The sequence below is a fragment of the Daucus carota genome, chromosome 6 (genome assembly GCF_001625215.2).
Source record: "Daucus carota subsp. sativus chromosome 6, DH1 v3.0, whole genome shotgun sequence".
Classification (NCBI taxonomy): domain Eukaryota; kingdom Viridiplantae; phylum Streptophyta; class Magnoliopsida; order Apiales; family Apiaceae; genus Daucus; species Daucus carota.
Window position 1 is genome coordinate 25,483,293 of NC_030386.2, and position 18,606 is coordinate 25,501,898.

General features: G+C 35.6%; 3 protein-coding genes and 1 long non-coding RNA gene across 4 annotated transcripts; 3 read left to right on the forward strand and 1 right to left on the reverse strand.

The window, feature by feature from the left end:
* Nucleotides 1–163: 163 nt before the first annotated feature.
* On the forward strand, nucleotides 164–3,176 carry LOC108228193 (glutamate-1-semialdehyde 2,1-aminomutase, chloroplastic). The gene is made up of 5 exons (XM_017403716.2): nucleotides 164–216; nucleotides 314–394; nucleotides 531–611; nucleotides 1,255–1,428; nucleotides 1,952–3,176. Exons 2-5 carry the CDS (start codon nucleotides 392–394, stop codon nucleotides 3,017–3,019), a joined length of 1,326 nt encoding a protein of 441 aa, XP_017259205.2. The 5' UTR covers nucleotides 164–216; nucleotides 314–391; the 3' UTR covers nucleotides 3,020–3,176.
* A 113-nt stretch (nucleotides 3,177–3,289) lies between these two features.
* LOC135147064 (polyribonucleotide nucleotidyltransferase 2, mitochondrial-like) lies at nucleotides 3,290–4,783 on the forward strand. The gene is made up of 3 exons (XM_064079453.1): nucleotides 3,290–3,423; nucleotides 3,504–3,674; nucleotides 4,425–4,783. Exons 1-3 carry the CDS (start codon nucleotides 3,319–3,321, stop codon nucleotides 4,488–4,490), a joined length of 342 nt encoding a protein of 113 aa, XP_063935523.1. The 5' UTR covers nucleotides 3,290–3,318; the 3' UTR covers nucleotides 4,491–4,783.
* A 1,842-nt stretch (nucleotides 4,784–6,625) lies between these two features.
* LOC135146988 (uncharacterized) lies at nucleotides 6,626–10,318 on the forward strand. Its single transcript, XR_010284206.1, has 2 exons — nucleotides 6,626–7,807; nucleotides 9,518–10,318. It is a non-coding gene; the product is annotated as an uncharacterized LOC135146988 (long non-coding RNA).
* Nucleotides 10,319–11,791: 1,473 nt separating this feature from the next.
* On the reverse strand, nucleotides 11,792–18,258 carry LOC108225453 (ubiquitin-conjugating enzyme E2 20-like). Its single transcript, XM_017400308.2, has 8 exons — nucleotides 18,070–18,258; nucleotides 16,686–16,844; nucleotides 16,222–16,394; nucleotides 14,950–16,106; nucleotides 12,912–13,340; nucleotides 12,744–12,807; nucleotides 12,560–12,619; nucleotides 11,792–12,442 (listed from the first exon to the last, which is right to left on the reverse strand). Exons 4-7 carry the CDS (start codon nucleotides 15,004–15,006, stop codon nucleotides 12,588–12,590), a joined length of 582 nt encoding a protein of 193 aa, XP_017255797.2. The 5' UTR covers nucleotides 15,007–16,106; nucleotides 16,222–16,394; nucleotides 16,686–16,844; nucleotides 18,070–18,258; the 3' UTR covers nucleotides 11,792–12,442; nucleotides 12,560–12,587.
* Between the last annotated feature and the right edge of the window lie 348 nt (nucleotides 18,259–18,606).

The following is an 18,606-nucleotide window of genomic DNA, read 5'->3' on the forward strand; positions in this document are numbered from 1 at the left end:
AGATAGACGGGTGGAGTCGGTCTATTTCTTTTGGCCTGGTTTGGGTCATTTTAATTATGTAGGTACTCATTGCTGCTTGTTTTAATATTTTGTCTACATTATCCAGGAAAAGCAGAGGACAAAAATTAAGGAGAGGATCGATAAGTGTCAAAGAAAAACTACTGTTTTTTTTGTGATATCCTTAACATACCAGTTAATAAAGCCTCTACAAAGAAGGTGAGTGGGATTGAGACTATGCGAATAAGGTGTTTAGAAGTTGTCATCTGAACTTTGCCTTATTTGCAATTCTGACAAGTTGCCAACTGTGGTTCAGGAAGATCTGTCTGCAAAACTATTGGAGTTTTTGGAATCTCCACATGTTACAACTGAAGAATTGCTTGCTGATAAAGAAATGGTCTCTCTCTCTCTCTCTCTCTCTCTCTCTCTCTCACACACACACACACACACACACACAGACGAACCTTTTCCCTCTAAGTTTGTTTGGTTTCTCATTGCTTATTATCTGTTGTTCATGCCTATCACTGAATCAGAAAGATAAAAAGCGGAACAGGAAGGCTAGATCTAGCAAGTCGCCAAGATCTGTTGAGGAAGCTTCAGGAACATTATCCAAGGTGTGTTCCATGCTTGGTTTGTAGTTTATGCTGAAGTTCTTATGCTGCCTTGTTTGTATTGAATTGTAATAATTGGAAGTTGTTTACCAAATTAAGTGTCACAAGTTATTATTATTATTATTATTATTATTATTAATTTGTCTACTAGCTGACAACTAGTTGCCCAGCTGGACCTCTATCGACTCGACTTGACTTCGGCGTTGTGACAAACAACCATGCTATGTTTTCATATCTTTAAAAATATTTGGAGGTTGTGAACCAATATAGCATAGTCTATTTTCAGCAATTCAGTTTATGAAGAAAATATTCTAGTTCTCTTGATAGCCATCTCTTTTCTTAAGTTTTGTTCAATCCTCCTCCCACTCTGACTTCAAAGTTGGGGAAAAACTTACAAACTTATTTGTTGATGGAGAGAGAACTAATAATTGATTAGTTCTTTTCTCTTACACACAATACGCATCGTTAATTGTATTCTTTTCTTTATCTAATTGCGTGTTTGATGAATGGATATGCTTTTTTTAGTTTCCTTTGTTTTCTCATCTCGTTGAGTATAATGGATGTTATTATTTACTGTAGTAATTTACTTTTTAGAAGGAGTCTTGTTTGTTGAGTTTATTTACTTACTCTGGTGAAATTTGGGCAGGAATTGATGCCTGGAGGTGTGAATTCGCCGGTACGAGCATTCAAATCAGTAGGCGGACAGCCTATTGTGATTGACTCGGTCAAGGGATCTCACATGTGGGACATTGATGGAAACGAGTACATCGATTACGTTGGTTCATGGGGGCCTGCAATCATTGGTCATGCCGACGATGAGGTTTATCATCTTCTTATGCCTTCCGTTAATTATGACTGCTAGTAGTACATTATGTTTAGGTACTGTTAATTTGCTAGATATCTTCATTTGTTTTACTAGCCTAATTGTTGTAGTTGTTCTTCTCCACCCCCATATAACATAAGTGGATGAACGTTTTGTTCTTGTTCTGTCAGTAAAAACATTTAAATTTTACTGTATCTTATTCGGTTATTCTGGCCGTTGTTGTTTGCAAAGAAAGGCCCTCTTAACGTCTTGACATCTCTTGAGAATGGGGCATATTAGAATGCTGGATACCCTGTAAATATAATAGTTCCACTGCAGATGTAGATATGACAAAATTAAACTGTTGATTGCCGCATTTATATACCACGATCTGTAGCCTTTTATTGATAAAAGAATTCGCTTAGACAGCTCTGTTGATACTTCCACAGTTTTTCTTTCTCTTTTCTTCTGTGAAGATGTGAATAATCGGTTTTTTACTGTTATTTTAAGTCCACCAACCTGAACTAATATAAACCTACAGGTACTCAAAGCCTTGGCTGAAAGAATGAAGAAGGGTACTAGCTTTGGTGCTCCATGTCTTCTAGAGAATGTTCTGGCTGAGATGGTCATCTCAGCTGTACCAAGTATAGAAATGGTGAGATTTGTCAACTCTGGCACAGAAGCATGTATGGGAGTACTTCGTCTGGCTCGTGCATTCACTGGCAGACAGAAAATCATCAAGTTCGAGGGTTGTTACCATGGTCATGCAGATCCATTCTTAGTTAAGGCTGGAAGCGGTGTTGCTACTCTAGGACTCCCGGACTCTCCTGGTGTCCCGAAGGCAGCTACCTATGATACACTAACATCTCCATACAATGGCATTCAAACTGTGACAAGTCTGTTTGAGGAGCACAAAGGGGAAATAGCTGCAATCATCCTTGAGCCTGTGGTAGGAAACTCCGGTTTCATCACCCCTACAGTTGATTTCTTGAATGCCTCCGCAAGATCACAAAAAGGAAATGATACTCTTCTAATTTTTGATGAAGTCATGACTGGATTTCGGTTGTCGTATGGTGGTGCTCAAGAATACTTTGGCATCACTCCCGACTTAACAACCCTGGGGAAGATTATTGGGGGTGGGCTGCCTGTTGGGGCATATGGTGGAAGGAGGGAGATTATGGAGATGGTTGCACCAGCCGGGCCAATGTACCAAGCTGGGACACTTAGTGGTAACCCATTGGCAATGACTGCAGGAATCCACACTCTTAAGAGGTTAAAACAGGCGGGAAATTACGAATACTTGGATAAAATCACCAGTGAGCTTATCAATGGGATTTTGGAAGCCGGAAAGAATGCTGGACACGCAATCTGTGGAGGTTATATAAGTGGAATGTTCGGTTTTTTCTTCACAGAAGGGCCTGTATATAACTTTGATGATGCTAAGAAGTGCGATACAGCCAAGTTTGCAAAATTTTACAGAGGAATGCTAGAGGAAGGAGTATACTTTGCACCTTCACAATTTGAGGCTGGGTTCACTAGCCTAGCACATAGTTCTGAAGATATTCAGAGGACGATAGCAGCCGCTGATAAAGTTTTAAGACAACTCTAGTGTGTTGGCTTCTGTATGTTCAAGTAATGAGGTTCTTTTTGCAGGAATATTGATTTTAATTCTAGGTTTTCTATAATCCAAGGCTGTTGGGTTTCATTTTATCTGTGTAGATGTAACTTTACCATTAAATGTCAATGCAATGTTCTCCTTTTTTTAATATTTCGCAGAATGTTTGCTTCTACCATAGGAGGGAAAACTGAAATTTCTAATTTTTTTAGTCACTATATACTGGACACAATTCGTGTACTTGGTTTGTTTGTTTCCCGGGGAACTTGCAGTTGCTTAAAATTTGGACTATTATGCATAGGAAGGGTGCTCCTAAAGAACGTGAACTATTATGTGGCAGGCTTATTGATCGGCCCATACGGCCACTTTTCCCTGCTGGATTTTTCCATGAGGTTCAGGTGTGTTGGTATCTCATAGTGGGTAATTTATTTTTGCTTTTCATCATTTTTAATTTATAAATTTTTGGTGTGGTTTACAGGTATCAGCCAATGTTCTTTTGTCTGATGGCAAACAAGATCCTGATGTGATGGAAGCCAATGCCACGTCGGCTGCTCTTATGCTTTCAGATATTCCTTGGAATGGTCCCATTGGTATGATTCGAATGGGGAGGATTTCCGGGAAATTAGTCGTGAATCCAAGCATGGATGAGGTTAGTTCTACATTTGTCTTTGTGAATAATTTTTTTTAAGGATATCAAGTTGACACTGTTATAAGCAATCTTTATCGAAGCCAAAAGTATTGACTTTCTATATGGATTTTTGTTCCAAGTAATATCCCTGTATATTGAAATTTCCTACATACAGAATAAATTATTGATTGATCTCATCGGTGGCACAATTCTGAAATGAATAACTTCCAGCTTTTATATTCTGGACATTGTCAAGTATTCACTTTGTACTATTGTTTGTGTTCTGTGGAGTTGTCAAACTCTCTTACTAGTACCATGTAAAACTTGGATCACTTTCTTAAGTCCTGATGCACTTTTAATGTGCGAAATATAATTAAGTATGACTCGTAACTACTTTATAATGGATGTTACACAGCTTACTATAAGTGATCTCAACTTGGTATACGCCTGCACCAAAGACAAAGCTTTGATGTAAAATACTTGGAAGAATATATGATTATGTATCATTAACGTTTGTATTCAACTGTGATTTGTCTTGTTGAAGTGTTCACCATAATTGTTTTTAATTATGGCATGATCTGATGAAAAATCTTGTGTAATACCTAGAACAACAGTTTAAGACTAAGCACAATTTATGGGAGATGAGCAACAAACGTGAATGCTATGCTTCTTTATATTATTGAAATATAGATATGGATGATAGGAGAAGTTGTTTAGATGGCTGACTTACATATTACACAACTTATAATATTATATATTATATATTGCTAGGAGGATCGGAGGTGTCAGGTGTGTTGTCAACTGGAGGAGGAGGGTCTGCAGGAGACATCTTGCTAGGAGGGTCTGCAGGAGACATCTTTTTCAGAGGCTGATCATCAGTAGGCTGAGACATTGCTGGCTGGATTTGAGAGAACAACTTTGGAGGCTTGCTTAGCACATTCCCTCCATGAATTTTATTTGATTCAAAACTTAGGATTATAAAAACTATGATCAATATAGTCTTTCTCATTTTTTCCAGCTTACAAGCACAAGTAATCTTTGGACAACACGTACAATTTATAGGACAACATGTTTGCTGTTTCTACACGCCAACTCATTTATATATATATAGTAGTATTTAATTTATTATATGGGTAGGAAATGAAGAGGCCCCAAATCAGATCAATTTACCACATAAATCTGTTACTACGTTTTCTTTTTCTTTTTTGTTTTGGGGGCACTAGCTACTTTTATTCACAATTTTTATCTCTCAATCGCACAATTTATTTTTGTTGCCACCAATTATAATTGAGCATTCAGACTCATTCACCTACCTTAATTAAATTCACTGATGTAACAATTACCTACTCACCATTTACTACCTTCTTTTCTGGTTCTCTAGCAACAAAAATCGCCTACAAAAATAAACCCATTACTCAGTAATGGACACGAGGGGAGGGCTGTGGTGCCAGATACAGAGAATGTAGATGTAGATGGAGTATTCTCATCCTGCATTTCACATTGTTTTTATTCTTAATTACGGAAACATTTTTTTATTTCTTCTTTTCTATATTTACTACTACTGTTTTCAGAAAGGTGCAAAGCGATCAACCACTTCTAACCTTTTTGGGTTAACATATTAAGTACTGTAGTGAACCTTGTTATATTCTTTTCCAGATAAGATTCAACAAAACAATTGCCGTTTTAATTTAACTAAATTCACCAAGTAGGTGCATCCAGAAAACAGATTAAGTGAACAAAAAATTTACTTAAGTGCTTAAATATTACAATAATTCCGGGTTCATTCTAATCTCGTACCACTCGACTTGGTGAACCAAACGATCCCAAAATTTTGAAATCTCGATTAAACAAAATAAGCAGTTGGGTGTGGAATATGAATAAAATGATTATGCATTAGAAGGGTCTGGAGTCTAATAAATTAACTTTCTTCACAGAAATTGATAATTATTTTAAAAAATTTCTAAACAAATTGGTCAAAAACAACTTAAATAAATTATTAGTTAGAAGAAACTTTTATTATGTATCTAAAATTTAAATAATCTTTAATGACAATTATATTACCAATTAAACTTTTTACCATCAAAAAATATATATTTTAAGTTTAATTAAATAGGGTCGCGTTTAAGTCCTTAAAATAAAAATGAGAGACATAATTTTTAAGAAATGCTACTGTGTTATGTTTTGTTTGCATCAATTAATCGGGCAGGTATATTCATATTTATTTAAGGCGTGACAACAGTAATTTCTACTCCATTTATCCTTTTGATTTTCCTGAATATGGGATTGAGAAGGTAACTGGTAAGGTTTGATGATCTGAGTTGCTAAACCTTTATCTTGCATGAGGCTAAAACCAGTGAACAAGTGGTTAGAGAAAAGTTGGAAAGATTATCCTTAACATGTAAATGCATATTGGATGAGAACTTTGTTTCTAGCTTGCACGGAAACGTTACCCTCCAAACGGCTGATTGCAAGGACATCTAGCAAGCGTGATTATTCCAACTGCAATTTATAATTTCAGGATATTTGAAGGTTGCTTCCTCATGATGGCCTGATAAAACGACCTCCCCGTAATTCTCTCTTGTGCAGAGATCATAAAGGTCAGTCCTATTTCAACATGGTATTTAGCATTCTATTACCAAAATTCTGAACAGTCTTTAGTAGTATGCTTATGATGCTTATAACTTAACTGACTCCAAAATCTAGTAGGTTTCTTTTAGCCCGGTGGACTTCCTATCTAGTTGGGCTGGCCCAAGTAAATGGATTTGTAGCTAAGAGCAACTGACAGTTATGTTTTCAAGGAATTTGAGCATATAGTTGTAAGCCCAGCCACCTCTAGTCTGGTGAATTATAATCAAATAAGTTATTTCCTTTCGGACTAAGAATTGTCACAAACTAAAACTAGTGACCTTTTCCATTGATGCCAAATACTATAATTAAAAAACCTTGTAGCATGCTCAATTATAAATGCTTTTTTGTGTAGTACATGGTAAGTATCCTTTTTTCCAAGTGTTGCAGAAGACAAAAGCTTCCCCACTCTCTATTGTCCTGCATAATTTGGCAATGTGTGATCCACATTTTTCAGATTGTGAAAGCTTCGAGTCCCACCATTATCAAACTTTCTCTAGTGGCCTTTTCTTGGTTATAATGAAATTGAATTGACTGAACAATCTTTATCCATTGAACAACTAGCTATTCGTCTGCTGTCATCTACTAGCTAATAACTCTATCGTTAGAAGATTTTTACAAATTATTTCCTCAATAACCTTTTCTTGCATTGTGTGTGCTCAGAAGAGACGCGAGGGTTTTGTTGGGGGGGGCTTGCTTTCTCTAGTGTTTATAACCAATGCTACTTGTTGTAGTAGGAATTGTAGTTGATGGGATAGTTCTCAGTTGAGCTTTTCAGCATTGTGTTGTGGGTTTTAAATTTTAATCCCGGAAGGCACTTATCTGTCAATATAATATATAACTTTCTATGTTTTTTCTCTAGCTTCCATAGTTCACTAAAAAAAAACCAAACTGTTTGTAACTTTGGGAACTCGTATTGTGTTGAATTTGAAGTCTGGTTTGCTTGTGTGTTCCATCAAGTTAATCTACTCTGTGAACCCGCACATGGCATGGGGCACCAAGAACACCAAACTTCACTGTTCTCCTAGATTGATAAGTCTTTATAAACTGTTGTTCAAACTTTGAAGCAAGGTGTTTCTATATTTGTAACGGGCATGCAACGTCAATACTTTTGTTTGAACAATTAATGTACTTAAATTGTCATAAAAATTTGCTGCTCCTTGATGAACCGAACACTCTTTACTGGCACAGTCAAAAATACATGATGTGAAAAAGTTAAACCTGAAGATATAGCTACTGATACAGAATATAGAAAGCAATAATAGTGAAAGTATATCACTGTATATGCACGAATATATGTATGCATATGATGAATGCAATGTGAAAAGACAATTATTAAGGATTTCTCATAATGTCTTCATTGATTATTTGCTCCACAGGTGGTGGTCCGACGTACACCTGCTGGCTGCTGCCCCCTTTAGTTTGTTGCAGATAATTGACTTCCCGCTCCTGAAATCCAAATACATCATTATGGGAAAATTGAAGGTTATAAGCTCGATCCAAGGACATCGTATATCTTTGATCTTTCGGTAAGAGTTGCATACACAGTCAAACGTAAACTCTGGTCTAATTTCACCTAGCTCGTAGAATCATACGAAGAAGATTACCTCGCGGCTATTCACATTTCACCATATCTGATTATAGTTTATGTGTAATCATGTATGCAGTCAAGATTGTAAGTGTGGCAGTATCTTTAAAATTAGAAAGAGGGTATAGATGTGCCCTCCTTGGAGAACATCTTGTCGTAGCCCTCTTTGTACACTACTGAGAAATGGGCATCAAGAAGTTGGTACACACGTAATGTATATCACTGAAATTCTAGAAAACAATAATTAGCTAGCTTCATCATAACACAGATGTGCCGACAAATGGCACCTGTGAAAAGAACGGAGAGCCTGGTTAAGGGGGTGAAGCGTAGAACCTGCAGACTATGCAGGTTCTGCGAGGAACAGGTGAAACCAGATGTACTGGTCTTAGTATTTCTTAGGACGCTGGATCAGGGTAGTTGATTCTTGTTAGGTTTGTGATGAGTCGTCAAATGATCTAACAGTTCATAATACAGATGTCCCGGAACTTACCAATAACCATATGCGAAGATTAGAATGAGAAGGTTCACTAAAAGGACAACTAAGAAATTAGTCCAACTCTTGAACATCTCCAAATGGAAAACTTGTTCATTTTTCAGAGAGCATCGTGCATATGTTGCCCCTTTTTGTAGTTAGTTCATTTTTTCTACAGATAATACTAATATTTTCTCCTTTACATAAAACATCACTTATTTTGATTTCTACTTTGTGTAAGTTAGCATATCTTTTAGACTTTTGGTTGTGCTGAATCCGAGACATGGATAGTGGGAGTTTGGTATTTGGATCATGAGCCTGCCCTCCCTGCCAGTCAGCTGAAGCTATCAAACTTATACAAACAAGTACATACAGCTTATTAATTATTTACATTATCATCTTTTTGTTGATATAAAGTTGTCTGTTTCTTGTTTTCTTTCATTTGCCTTTACCACTACATACATATACATATCAATATGCATGTTGATGATGAAGGAATAACTTAATCTCATTACCAGATTCCGTGTCTCTACAACCAGGACGGAACCAAGGGAAGGTTCACTCTCGTCTGAATTTTAAAATTTTACTTCACTCTCGTCTGAATTTTAAAATTCAGTAAATATTTTATACGAACCTCAAACTTCTAATTAAAATTCAGTACTCTCTCCGTATCATTTTAACTGATGTTTGACTATCTGACACGTATTTCTACTGCATTCTCGTACATTTTGCATAGAGAATGCAGATCAACTTGGAACTTGACTTGGCCGGAGAATCCTCCATATGTATTCTGTATTTTGTAACATATCATGTCAATGACAGACGAGGACATCATTATAAAAAACAAAATTCCTTTTACCCATATGTCTCCAGGTCCACTCCAAAGCATCAACATCTTGGTAAAACCAAGAAAAAACGTACCTGTTACTCAGATCCTTCTTATTATTTCTCCGTTTGTTCGATAGTATGACTTAGAACTTACAAGTTTCGCAGATTAACTTGTGAATAATCAAAGTAATCAAGGGTAGTTTACACAAAGACAGCTTTAGGTACAAACTAGAAGCATTACTTGCTAGAAAAGATTTGAGATGATCTTGGTTAAGCTTATTTTCGAATAGCAAGTAGAAATTCATTGCCAGAATTACATTTTAACTAATTTGTTTGACTTGGCCTAAACAGGAGAACAGAGATCAAGATCGAAACTTCTGCCTGCAAGCCTGACAAGTGACTTCCATGCAGGTTGGATCAATCCGACGTGTAGCCCTCTCTTTCAATTTCTCAGCTTTGTCGACCTCCTCTCGAGCTCTCTCCCACATTTGTCGAGCACGTGAGAATTCTGACTGCGCTAGCTCCATTTCTCTCCTAGTTAGTTCCCTCACACGCTCTGCATATGCCTTCTCCAATGCAGCCAACCGAATCTGCTCCGACGCTTGCCATTTTAGTGTCTCTGCATATTCATCCGGATTCTCGTGATCCAGAACTGGCCGGAACACCATACAGTTATTACTTTCCTGAGGCTTAAAAGGCCTGAGACTAATGGACAATTGAAGATCCAATGATGGTCCCTCAAATAGATTGTTCATAAGATGATGTTCTTTTGATGACCTGACTTTCGTCGACGGAGATGACTCGAGCGGCCTGCGTGAAGGAGGAGTTATGGTACGTTGAGCAGGGAGAAGTTGCAGTTCCTGATGATCTTCTTCCATTGAAATCAACAAGATGTAAAGGTGGTGATGGGAAGGTTTTCTTCAGTGATGGAAATGAGTGTGCCTATATATAACAAGCCAAACACTACCTTAATTCCAAAACTGCCCACCCTTCCCATGCAAAATGGCTAAACTAACATTATTAGGTTGCTATGACATTATTACCCTTGTTATGTGCTGCGGTTCGTATCAGGCGGATTTAGCAAGAGACACGAGTTCTGCTTAAAAATAATTTTGATATTTTTTCATCATTATAAATTTTAAAAATTATAGATATGTTTCCAAAATTTAAAAATATATAGATGTTTTCCGAGATTTTATTTTGTGCTCCCAAGATTTGATAATTAGATCCGTCCCACATTAGAATTCAATTTATATTGGAGTTTTGTAGTCTACATTATTCAAAAGTGCATAAATTATAATCATATTGTTTCAATTTCAATTTTGGTCGTTGTACAAAATTTCTAAACATCTCACGTCCTAACGATTATGTTGCACAACATAACCAACAGCCGAATGATTAGTTTTATAAATTGCAGAATATTATGTTCCACAATATAACTAATAAGCATATCTATGATTTTAATGATTGTTGGTAATGCAGTGTATTTAATAACCCATTTAACAGCAACATAATAGAGAAAGGAGGGGTGATAAAACCTTAAACGTCAGAGTTCGTGGGACCATGAAGATTAATACATATTTTATATTTTATAATATTAAAAGATTGTTATTTTAGATAAGGTAAAGAAATGAGAAGACGGTAAAAATAGAAACCGTAAATAAATTAGGGGCATAGAGGGCAGAGGGAGTAGCGTTGAGTCCTCTATGTCCCATCACCTTTGTTACATAGCATAAGTTAATTTAATATGCTTCGATGGATTAGAGATGTTAGATGATTCTTAGAAGAGGGGTATTATGGTCTAAGTCCAAGCTTTCGGGCACAGATCCGTTATAGCTGCCAAGAATGAGTGAGCACTGGGGAACGGATCGCGTTATTTGGCAATGAGTGGCTTTTTATTATTTACTAGCCTATAACCCGTGCGAAGCACGGATGATCATATAATTTTAATTTGATTATTTATAAACTTAATATCATTTTATTAGTGTTTTTTGTTAATATAATTTTAATTTGATTATTTATAAACTTAATATCATTTTAACAATCAATTTTTTTTTCATATATGAATGTTTTCTTAATATTAATATATGATAATGTGATTTTTGATTAATATTACCTCATATTTTTCATATTTCATTGCATAGTACATAAGACTAAAATTTAGTACACTTTCCTTCTGACCTGATCTCTCCCGAACAGAGAAATGGCCTTTTATAAATTGTGACAAATATGACCAAACATACTATTAACATTTCTTAACCGAAGCATTGTATACCCAGCAGCCTAAAGTTTCAACCTTAAAACCCAAATATATTCAAAATATAACTTGGACATTAAGTTTAATATTGCGCCATAGATGGGCTCTCAAATCATACACTCCTCAATTTTGAGAGAATGGGTGCTTAAGATAAATAAAATAGGATCCCTCTTTTGGTCTCAGGAGAGGTCCTAACTTAGTCAACTACAAACACTTGGAGATAGATTGGCTGAAACATTTTATCAAACACCTTATTCTCGCATTAAAATCAATACGATGAATCAATTGAACATCAAGTTTTATCAATTCAGCAACTAACAAAATTCTAGATCCGCATATACATAATACACACAATAAAAAATAATCAATTGAACATCTAATAAAATTACATATCAGGATCTATATATTTTCCACAAAAAGATGTAACGAATTTATATAAGAGCCTATAAGAAAAGGCTATAAATCTTCAAGGCATCTGTTACCTATTTTCAGATATTATCTGAATTAGAATTAGAAATTAAAAGATAATTACAAGTACGACACTCTCATGAAAGATTCAGGCTACAGTTGAGTTGTGCTCCATAATAAATGTACCAGATTAGTCTTGTAGGCAAGTAAAAGGGGATGGACAGGGTAGAAGCCAGGAGTGTAAAAGATCACTGATAGCCTTTTTTAAGCAAAATAACCAAGACCATTCAAGTGAAATGCAACCTCTATAAGAACTTAGGAGGTTTTTTTTTTTGAAACAATAATAATCCCTCTCTTAGCCAGAACTAAATGCAGAATTATGCAATAGTTGTACAATAACAATTTTGGCTAGGTATGCCATTGAAATCCCTCTCCGCAAGACAGAATTAAAGGAATAGAACATAGGAGGAAAGGCAATATGATATGCGATCTATTACTATAAGAATGATAATAATAATCTCCTTCATCCTCCCCTTTCACGCTGTCCAAATGTAAAGAAGTTAGAAGCTAAGCTGCAGGCTTGTACAATTTCTCCACCATCTTCCTGTATTCTGCAAAAGAGCAAAAAACAGCTTGAGCATTAGACAATCTACAAATTTAATATTATTCCTAGGAGAACAGCACACAAAGCAGAACTGACAACAATAAAGAAGAAACACCAACTATACCTTCTTGATTTTCCCACAGTGCTGCTGCCTAGGTGTTCAAAGGGGAACTCGTGTTTGGTTCTAAGTCAAATGACAAAAGAGAATACATTTAGTGATTTGTAAATGCTTAAAGAAATAAAGTATGCCAAAGTTTCTGATGTAGTGATGATCAAACTATTGTAAATTGAACTTGAGCAAAAAGTACCTCCAAGAAGGCTCTGTATAGAAAGCAGTATAATGCTCAAATCATAAGCTGATGACCATTTATCCTGCAAATTGTTCAAACATATATCACCAACCATGTCAGAATACAACGACAGAATCATTAATAAAAAATTAAAAAAAAACATATCAAAGCATAACCAAAAACTACCTGAAGAATGTCTAGGCATATAGTTCCATAGATATCCACATTAGGATGGAAACACCCTGTCTCAAACTTAACCTTTGGAGGCTTGAAAGGATAATCCGTCGGAAAGGAAAGGGATAGCTTATACTCTGTTCCTTCAAACACCGTATCTTTGCTCTCTGTAATTGTTCCTTTCCAGCAAAATATGTTGTCCTCTTCAAGAAATGCATAAATTCCAGGATCACCTCCCATCATTAGCGACATCAGCTCTGCCTGCAGCCTTTTGAGAACAGATTGGGTATCGATCGATTTGGCAGATTGAAGTGGATGTTTGGAGGAAGCAACGTTATTGATTTGCCTGTTGTTGTTGTTATCTTGATTGTTGATCGTAGCCATTTTTTCAATTGGTGAATCGTACACAGAGGGAGTGGTTGAGAGTGTCTCTGTTCCTCTCTTGAATATGAATCCGAGAGAGAGAGAGAGAGATTGAGAGAGAGTGGGGTAGGACTTAAGAGGTAGAATTGTAATAGGAGACGATTCTTAAGTTTTAGCAGCAATGAGACGAGAGTATAAAAAAATGACCAACCAAAAAACATGAACAAAAAATAGGACTACAAATTATACCTATGTTAATTAGCTTATTATAACCAGAAATCCACTACTATGGATGCAGTATAGATATAAACTTAATTTAGACCAAATAGTAGCCATAAAGAGATCATATAAGCCGAGATCTTGCAATATGTAATTCCACTGCATATCAAATTATTACCTTTACAAAAAAAGAATATGATAATTAACACAGAGCATGCTCATCAAGGCCTGTACATGAACCAATGCTTTATCTGACTCAATCTTGGTTCTTAAACTACCCTAGCTACCAAACTTGATTATAATATTATCCGATAAGCCTTAATATAAGTGAACTAATAATAATTAAACACAAATGATCGGGAAAGCTGGCCATTAGCTATCTCACTGGGCCATTTATTCTCGGGGAAGAAGAGCAATGTCAGATTAGTTCAATAGTTGGTCATTAGCTATGCTTTATGTTTTAAAGAATAGTTCGCAGTTGTGCTATACTATACCTATGAGTCATAGTTATATTTAACCGACCGATATAGAGTAGTGTAGAGCAACATATAGTTTATATGCAACGAATAACGAATGAAAGTGGTTTCTATCAAACAAAATGTGAAATGTTGAACCTATAGACTCCACATTTTATTGCATTCTTGACTGATTTTGATATATTTATATTCAAAATTTTCGGATATTTTATCCTGTCATCAACACATGAGACTATGAGGGAATATGCCAGAAAATTATTTTAAGAGCAACCCAACTGAATATATATACCTTCCAAAGTTTTAAAATATATGTACATGGAGAACAAAGGAACATAAACCAGTCTACAATTTGTATATAGCTTTCAAAGTTTTACTAAGTGAGAGCTTAGGAGATAACTAATTATTTGCATACACAAACAATAGGACTAAAGGCCAAATATCATCTAGCAAAAAATGATGATAATCTTGGTTCTTGAAGTGTATCAGACTATCAGGCAGAAGATTTAACTTCAAAATTGACAAATGCAAGTCTTATTATTTAAACAGTGGGAATCTTGATTACATTACATTACCTTGCTGCAGAAACTCTATCTCCTGTGTGTTTTTTACATTATGTTGTCAAAGTGTTACTGATACACACTTATGCACAAAACAAGACACCTTAACTATCACAAATATAAAATCAACTCAGATTGGGATTTTAACTTATATTAGAATTGGATCCTTAAGACGAACATTATGTTATCCATATGGTCTGATATGATTAAGCCACAATTAAATTACTGGCAATCGGCACAGAAGGTTTGAATATAATCTTTCTGCTATTTGACACATGTCTCCAGTTCGCACATCAACACAACAAAGATGAAATTATCAATCCTTATAAGCAACTAAATTACTGAACTTAAGATAGATAAACAATGGACGACAAAGGAAGCTAGTTATTTAGAACATAGAGAACTCATATTCATATATATGTATGCACAACATACCTCCAGGGGAGATGAATTAAGTAGTGATCTTGAGAGATGGAATGAAAAGCAACACATGAGCTCGCGCCTAGATGAAGAGATAGACAACGGGCTATGGTAGCTATGGTGCTGTAATTAGAGGGCTGTGCAGTATTTGATTTTGTCTGCAAAGTGAATTTTTGTTGGGAGAGAGAGTCCTAATAGGAGTCGGTTTGTAAGTATTATAATATTGGGGCAAAATCAGAAAACGTGAAAAAGTAACGAAACCAAAAAATGTGAAGAAAAAATAGGACTACAAATTATACCCATGTGCGAAGCACGGGCGACCATATTATTTTTATTTTATTATTTGTAAGCTTAATATTATTTTTAGTGTTTTATTATTAAATTAATATAATGGTATTTAATCATATTGGATTTACTAATGCAACCTAGTTCATGGTTCCATGATATGCTTAAAATGTAAAAGTCAGTTGAGAAAACTATTAACTACTTTAACAATATGTTTTGTGGAGTAGTGCTCCAAGACAGCTAGAGAATCAGGAATTGTAATAAAGGCATAGTGCAATACAGAATACGAAGACAAATAGGAATTTTCATAAAGGCATAGTGCAATACAGAATAATAAGAATAACTACTTAACATAGGTTCAATTCTTGTCAAAGACTTGGTGGCTATTAGCGTCTTTAATTATAAAAAGAAAAGGTAATTTTATTTCTAGATCATAATCACAGAAAGAGGTCTACCTCTTAGTGGTGTGTAGCCTCTTTCCACAAGTTGATGGTACTGCATATATGCTAAGAGGCTGCAACTTTTATGCAGCTCACCAAACTGGGGCGACCAGGATTGCAGCTCAAGCCTTCTTCTCAATGCCTTTCCAAAGCCTTTGTAGTGGAGTCCTCTGCTTCCAGGCTCACCTGCTCTTTGCACTCTGATCTCAAACAATTTGCTGACAAGTGTGCTGATGACGATTGCATAATAATATAGAATTAAGTGCCTGATGTTGTAGTCCTTCAGTGTACACTTTCAAGGCATCTGAGAATCTTAATGCTTTAAACAACTGGTTGCCTTCTAATCGAGGTGATGCCAAGGCCAGAGCCCTCTCTGCTGTAGCTTTTGCCTCCTCGGTTGGATCAAGTTTCGCTGCACATTGAGCAGCCGCCACTGCCTCCTCAAATCTAAAACAGATGATATTACATGTTAGCACGAAAATATAGTAATATAACACAAATTTAAGTTTAAGACTCGACGACAATAAAAATTACGATCATTTGTATAGAGTTTTTCACTAACCTGCTAGCTGCCATGTAAACTTGTGCTTTGGTTGTTAATAGATCAGAACAACCAGTAGCCCCCAAAAACTGGATGCATAAATTTGTGTCATAGTTTGGCCCTTTTTGAATTATGGTATAGGCTTCATGGTGTTTCCTGAGATTCAGCGAGGCCTCTGCTTTTAAAGCATATATCTAAAAAAATGAAATTTTTTTGTCATGAGCAAATATAAGAGATCCAGATTTCTGTATATGCATAGATGATAACTGTAAAGGGTATCTATTCAAATTATCTGTGAACAGAACAACTGTTAAAATTGGGGTAACAAAAACATGCAAGTATTTATATATGGCATCTTGGCTATCGAAAATAGAATGACATAATTATTCAAATAGTATATTTGTGAACAGATGCATAGGCAAAGTCTTGGACATCAATAGACCTAGAAGCAACAAAAAATTAGTGTGAATATACGATTTAGTTACCTGAGGAGAAGAATCTGCACCAGATGAGATTGCCAAATGGCTCTCCTCTTCTACTGATTCCCAGTCTCTTACTGTTCTAGCTTCTTTGCTCTTGGTCAGATGCATCTTAAGGGCTTCGGCTAGTGAAACTTCTCTTGCATCAGCCTTTGAATCTTAAAGCTATAGTAGAAGTCACTAAATTGGTGATGACTTATATACCAATAAAAGAAATGAAACATAGTTATGATTGAAATGAAACAACCATAGCATATAATAACAGCAAATCAAAGGATCTGCCAGAAATTACTGAATAAACCAACATACCAAATTCATTTGAAACTCGACAGTATAAAAGTATTCCACATATTAAACTGGATAACTCTACTAAAATGACTCTTGCCAATAACAATAATATTAAAAATTCTTTGTGCATCGCACTGCATATAAGCTAGTAAACTCGTCGGGCACGCCTCACGAAGCAAATTATGGCAGAACAGACTCTTGCACGCAATAAAACTGGTGGTGCTAAAGATATTTTGTTGATGCTTTGCTTACTCTTCAAAAACAGTATGATCTAAGTGATGACACTGATATTACTCTTCTATGGGTAAGCATACAGGAATTACCTTTTTTTCCTAGACTAAGTTACCCGGTTTACTTGAAATTACCTGAAAATAAAAATGCCAACTTGCTTAAGTTGATAAATTTAATGATCAAGCAATTAATGCACTAGTATCTAACTCCAACTTGTGGTGTGCAGGACATGATCCCTGCAGAATGGGCTATGGCTTAATGTTTTCTATCAGACTATTCTCAAAGTTATTCAGCCTAGCATTTATAAAATATTAAGGTGCATTGCAAAACGAAAGTGGTAGTGCTTGATTTAGGTAGCACTTGCAAAGCACACACGTGTAGAACACTAATTCTATATGCTGAATTCGCCTACGATATAGAGATTCATATAGTTCTTGTTTCTTGTTATGTTTTTAGGCATAAAGCTGCTGAGTTATGGAGAACTTGTTTGTCAAAAAACAACTCCGAATGCAACTGCGTTGCACATTACAAATCGCTCAACAGCTAATACATGATTTCTGCTTCACTTCACTAAATAGGACTGGAGGTATTCTAATGATTTTAATTCTGTGATTATTCATTTAATCACATTGAGTTAATTTTTTAAACAAATCTCAGATCAAACACTTTACGTGCAAAGAAAGAGCACAACCAGGAATGAAAGAAAGAGCACAACAGAGGCAGCTAAAAACAAAGATCAAATTAATCAATTCTTATAAGCAACTAAATTACTGAATTTAAGATAAATAAACAACAGAAGAGAGACAGATCATATCCATATATATTCAGAAGAGAGACAACTCATATCCATATATATGTATGAAGAACAAACCTTCAGCGGAGATGAAGTCCTTGAGAGATGGAATGATAAGTAGTGTCCAGCTACGGAGTTCGCCGAGACGAAGAGGAAGACAGGGGCGGTGGTTCAGAAACAGGAGAGGAAGACAGAGGGCAGTGGGTCTGTAAAACCAATATCCAGCAGGAGATAGAAGTCTAAAAGGAGTACTCTAATAGGAGCCGTTGTTTATTACTAATAGGTTTATTACGGCTGGTAACGAAGTAACGTTAAAAAAGACCAAAAACAAACGACCAAACCAAAATATGTGAATAAAAACAAGGACTACAAATTATACCCATGTTGGCTTTTTATAGTATAGTATAGATTACTCCTACTATTATTTCTTTTTGGCTAAAAAGTGACTTTTTATTCATTTCATCTGCGATGCGCATGATGTGCCTAATATTTTGTTCCTGCCTTTCGCTCTTTTGGGCATGTTCCACGCTTGTGTGGCGAAAATAACAAAATTATTGACTAGAATTTTTCAAATTTATATAACAATTTTCAGTGTTAATTTTAACGGATAATCTC

Excerpts from the sequence above, each read along its gene's own strand:
- LOC108228193 (XM_017403716.2), top strand. Across the intron at positions 612-1,254 it reads CTTCAGGAACATTATCCAAG|GAATTGATGCCTGGAGGTGT; the intron begins GTGTGTTCCATG and ends AAATTTGGGCAG. Across the intron at positions 1,429-1,951 it reads TTGGTCATGCCGACGATGAG|GTACTCAAAGCCTTGGCTGA; the intron begins GTTTATCATCTT and ends ATAAACCTACAG.
- LOC135147064 (XM_064079453.1), top strand. The coding sequence starts at position 3,319 with ATGCATAGGAAGGGTGCTCCTAAAGAACGTGAACTATTATGTGGCAGG. Across the intron at positions 3,424-3,503 it reads GATTTTTCCATGAGGTTCAG|GTATCAGCCAATGTTCTTTT; the intron begins GTGTGTTGGTAT and ends TGTGGTTTACAG. Across the intron at positions 3,675-4,424 it reads TGAATCCAAGCATGGATGAG|GAGGATCGGAGGTGTCAGGT; the intron begins GTTAGTTCTACA and ends ATATATTGCTAG.
- LOC108225453 (XM_017400308.2), bottom strand. The coding sequence starts at position 15,006 with ATGTGTTGCTTTTCATTCCATCTCTCAAGATCACTACTTAATTCATCT. Across the intron at positions 13,341-14,949 it reads TTAATTCATCTCCCCTGGAG|AGAGGAACAGAGACACTCTC; the intron begins GTATGTTGTGCA and ends TTCATATTCAAG. Across the intron at positions 12,808-12,911 it reads TATGCCTAGACATTCTTCAG|GATAAATGGTCATCAGCTTA; the intron begins GTAGTTTTTGGT and ends AACAATTTGCAG.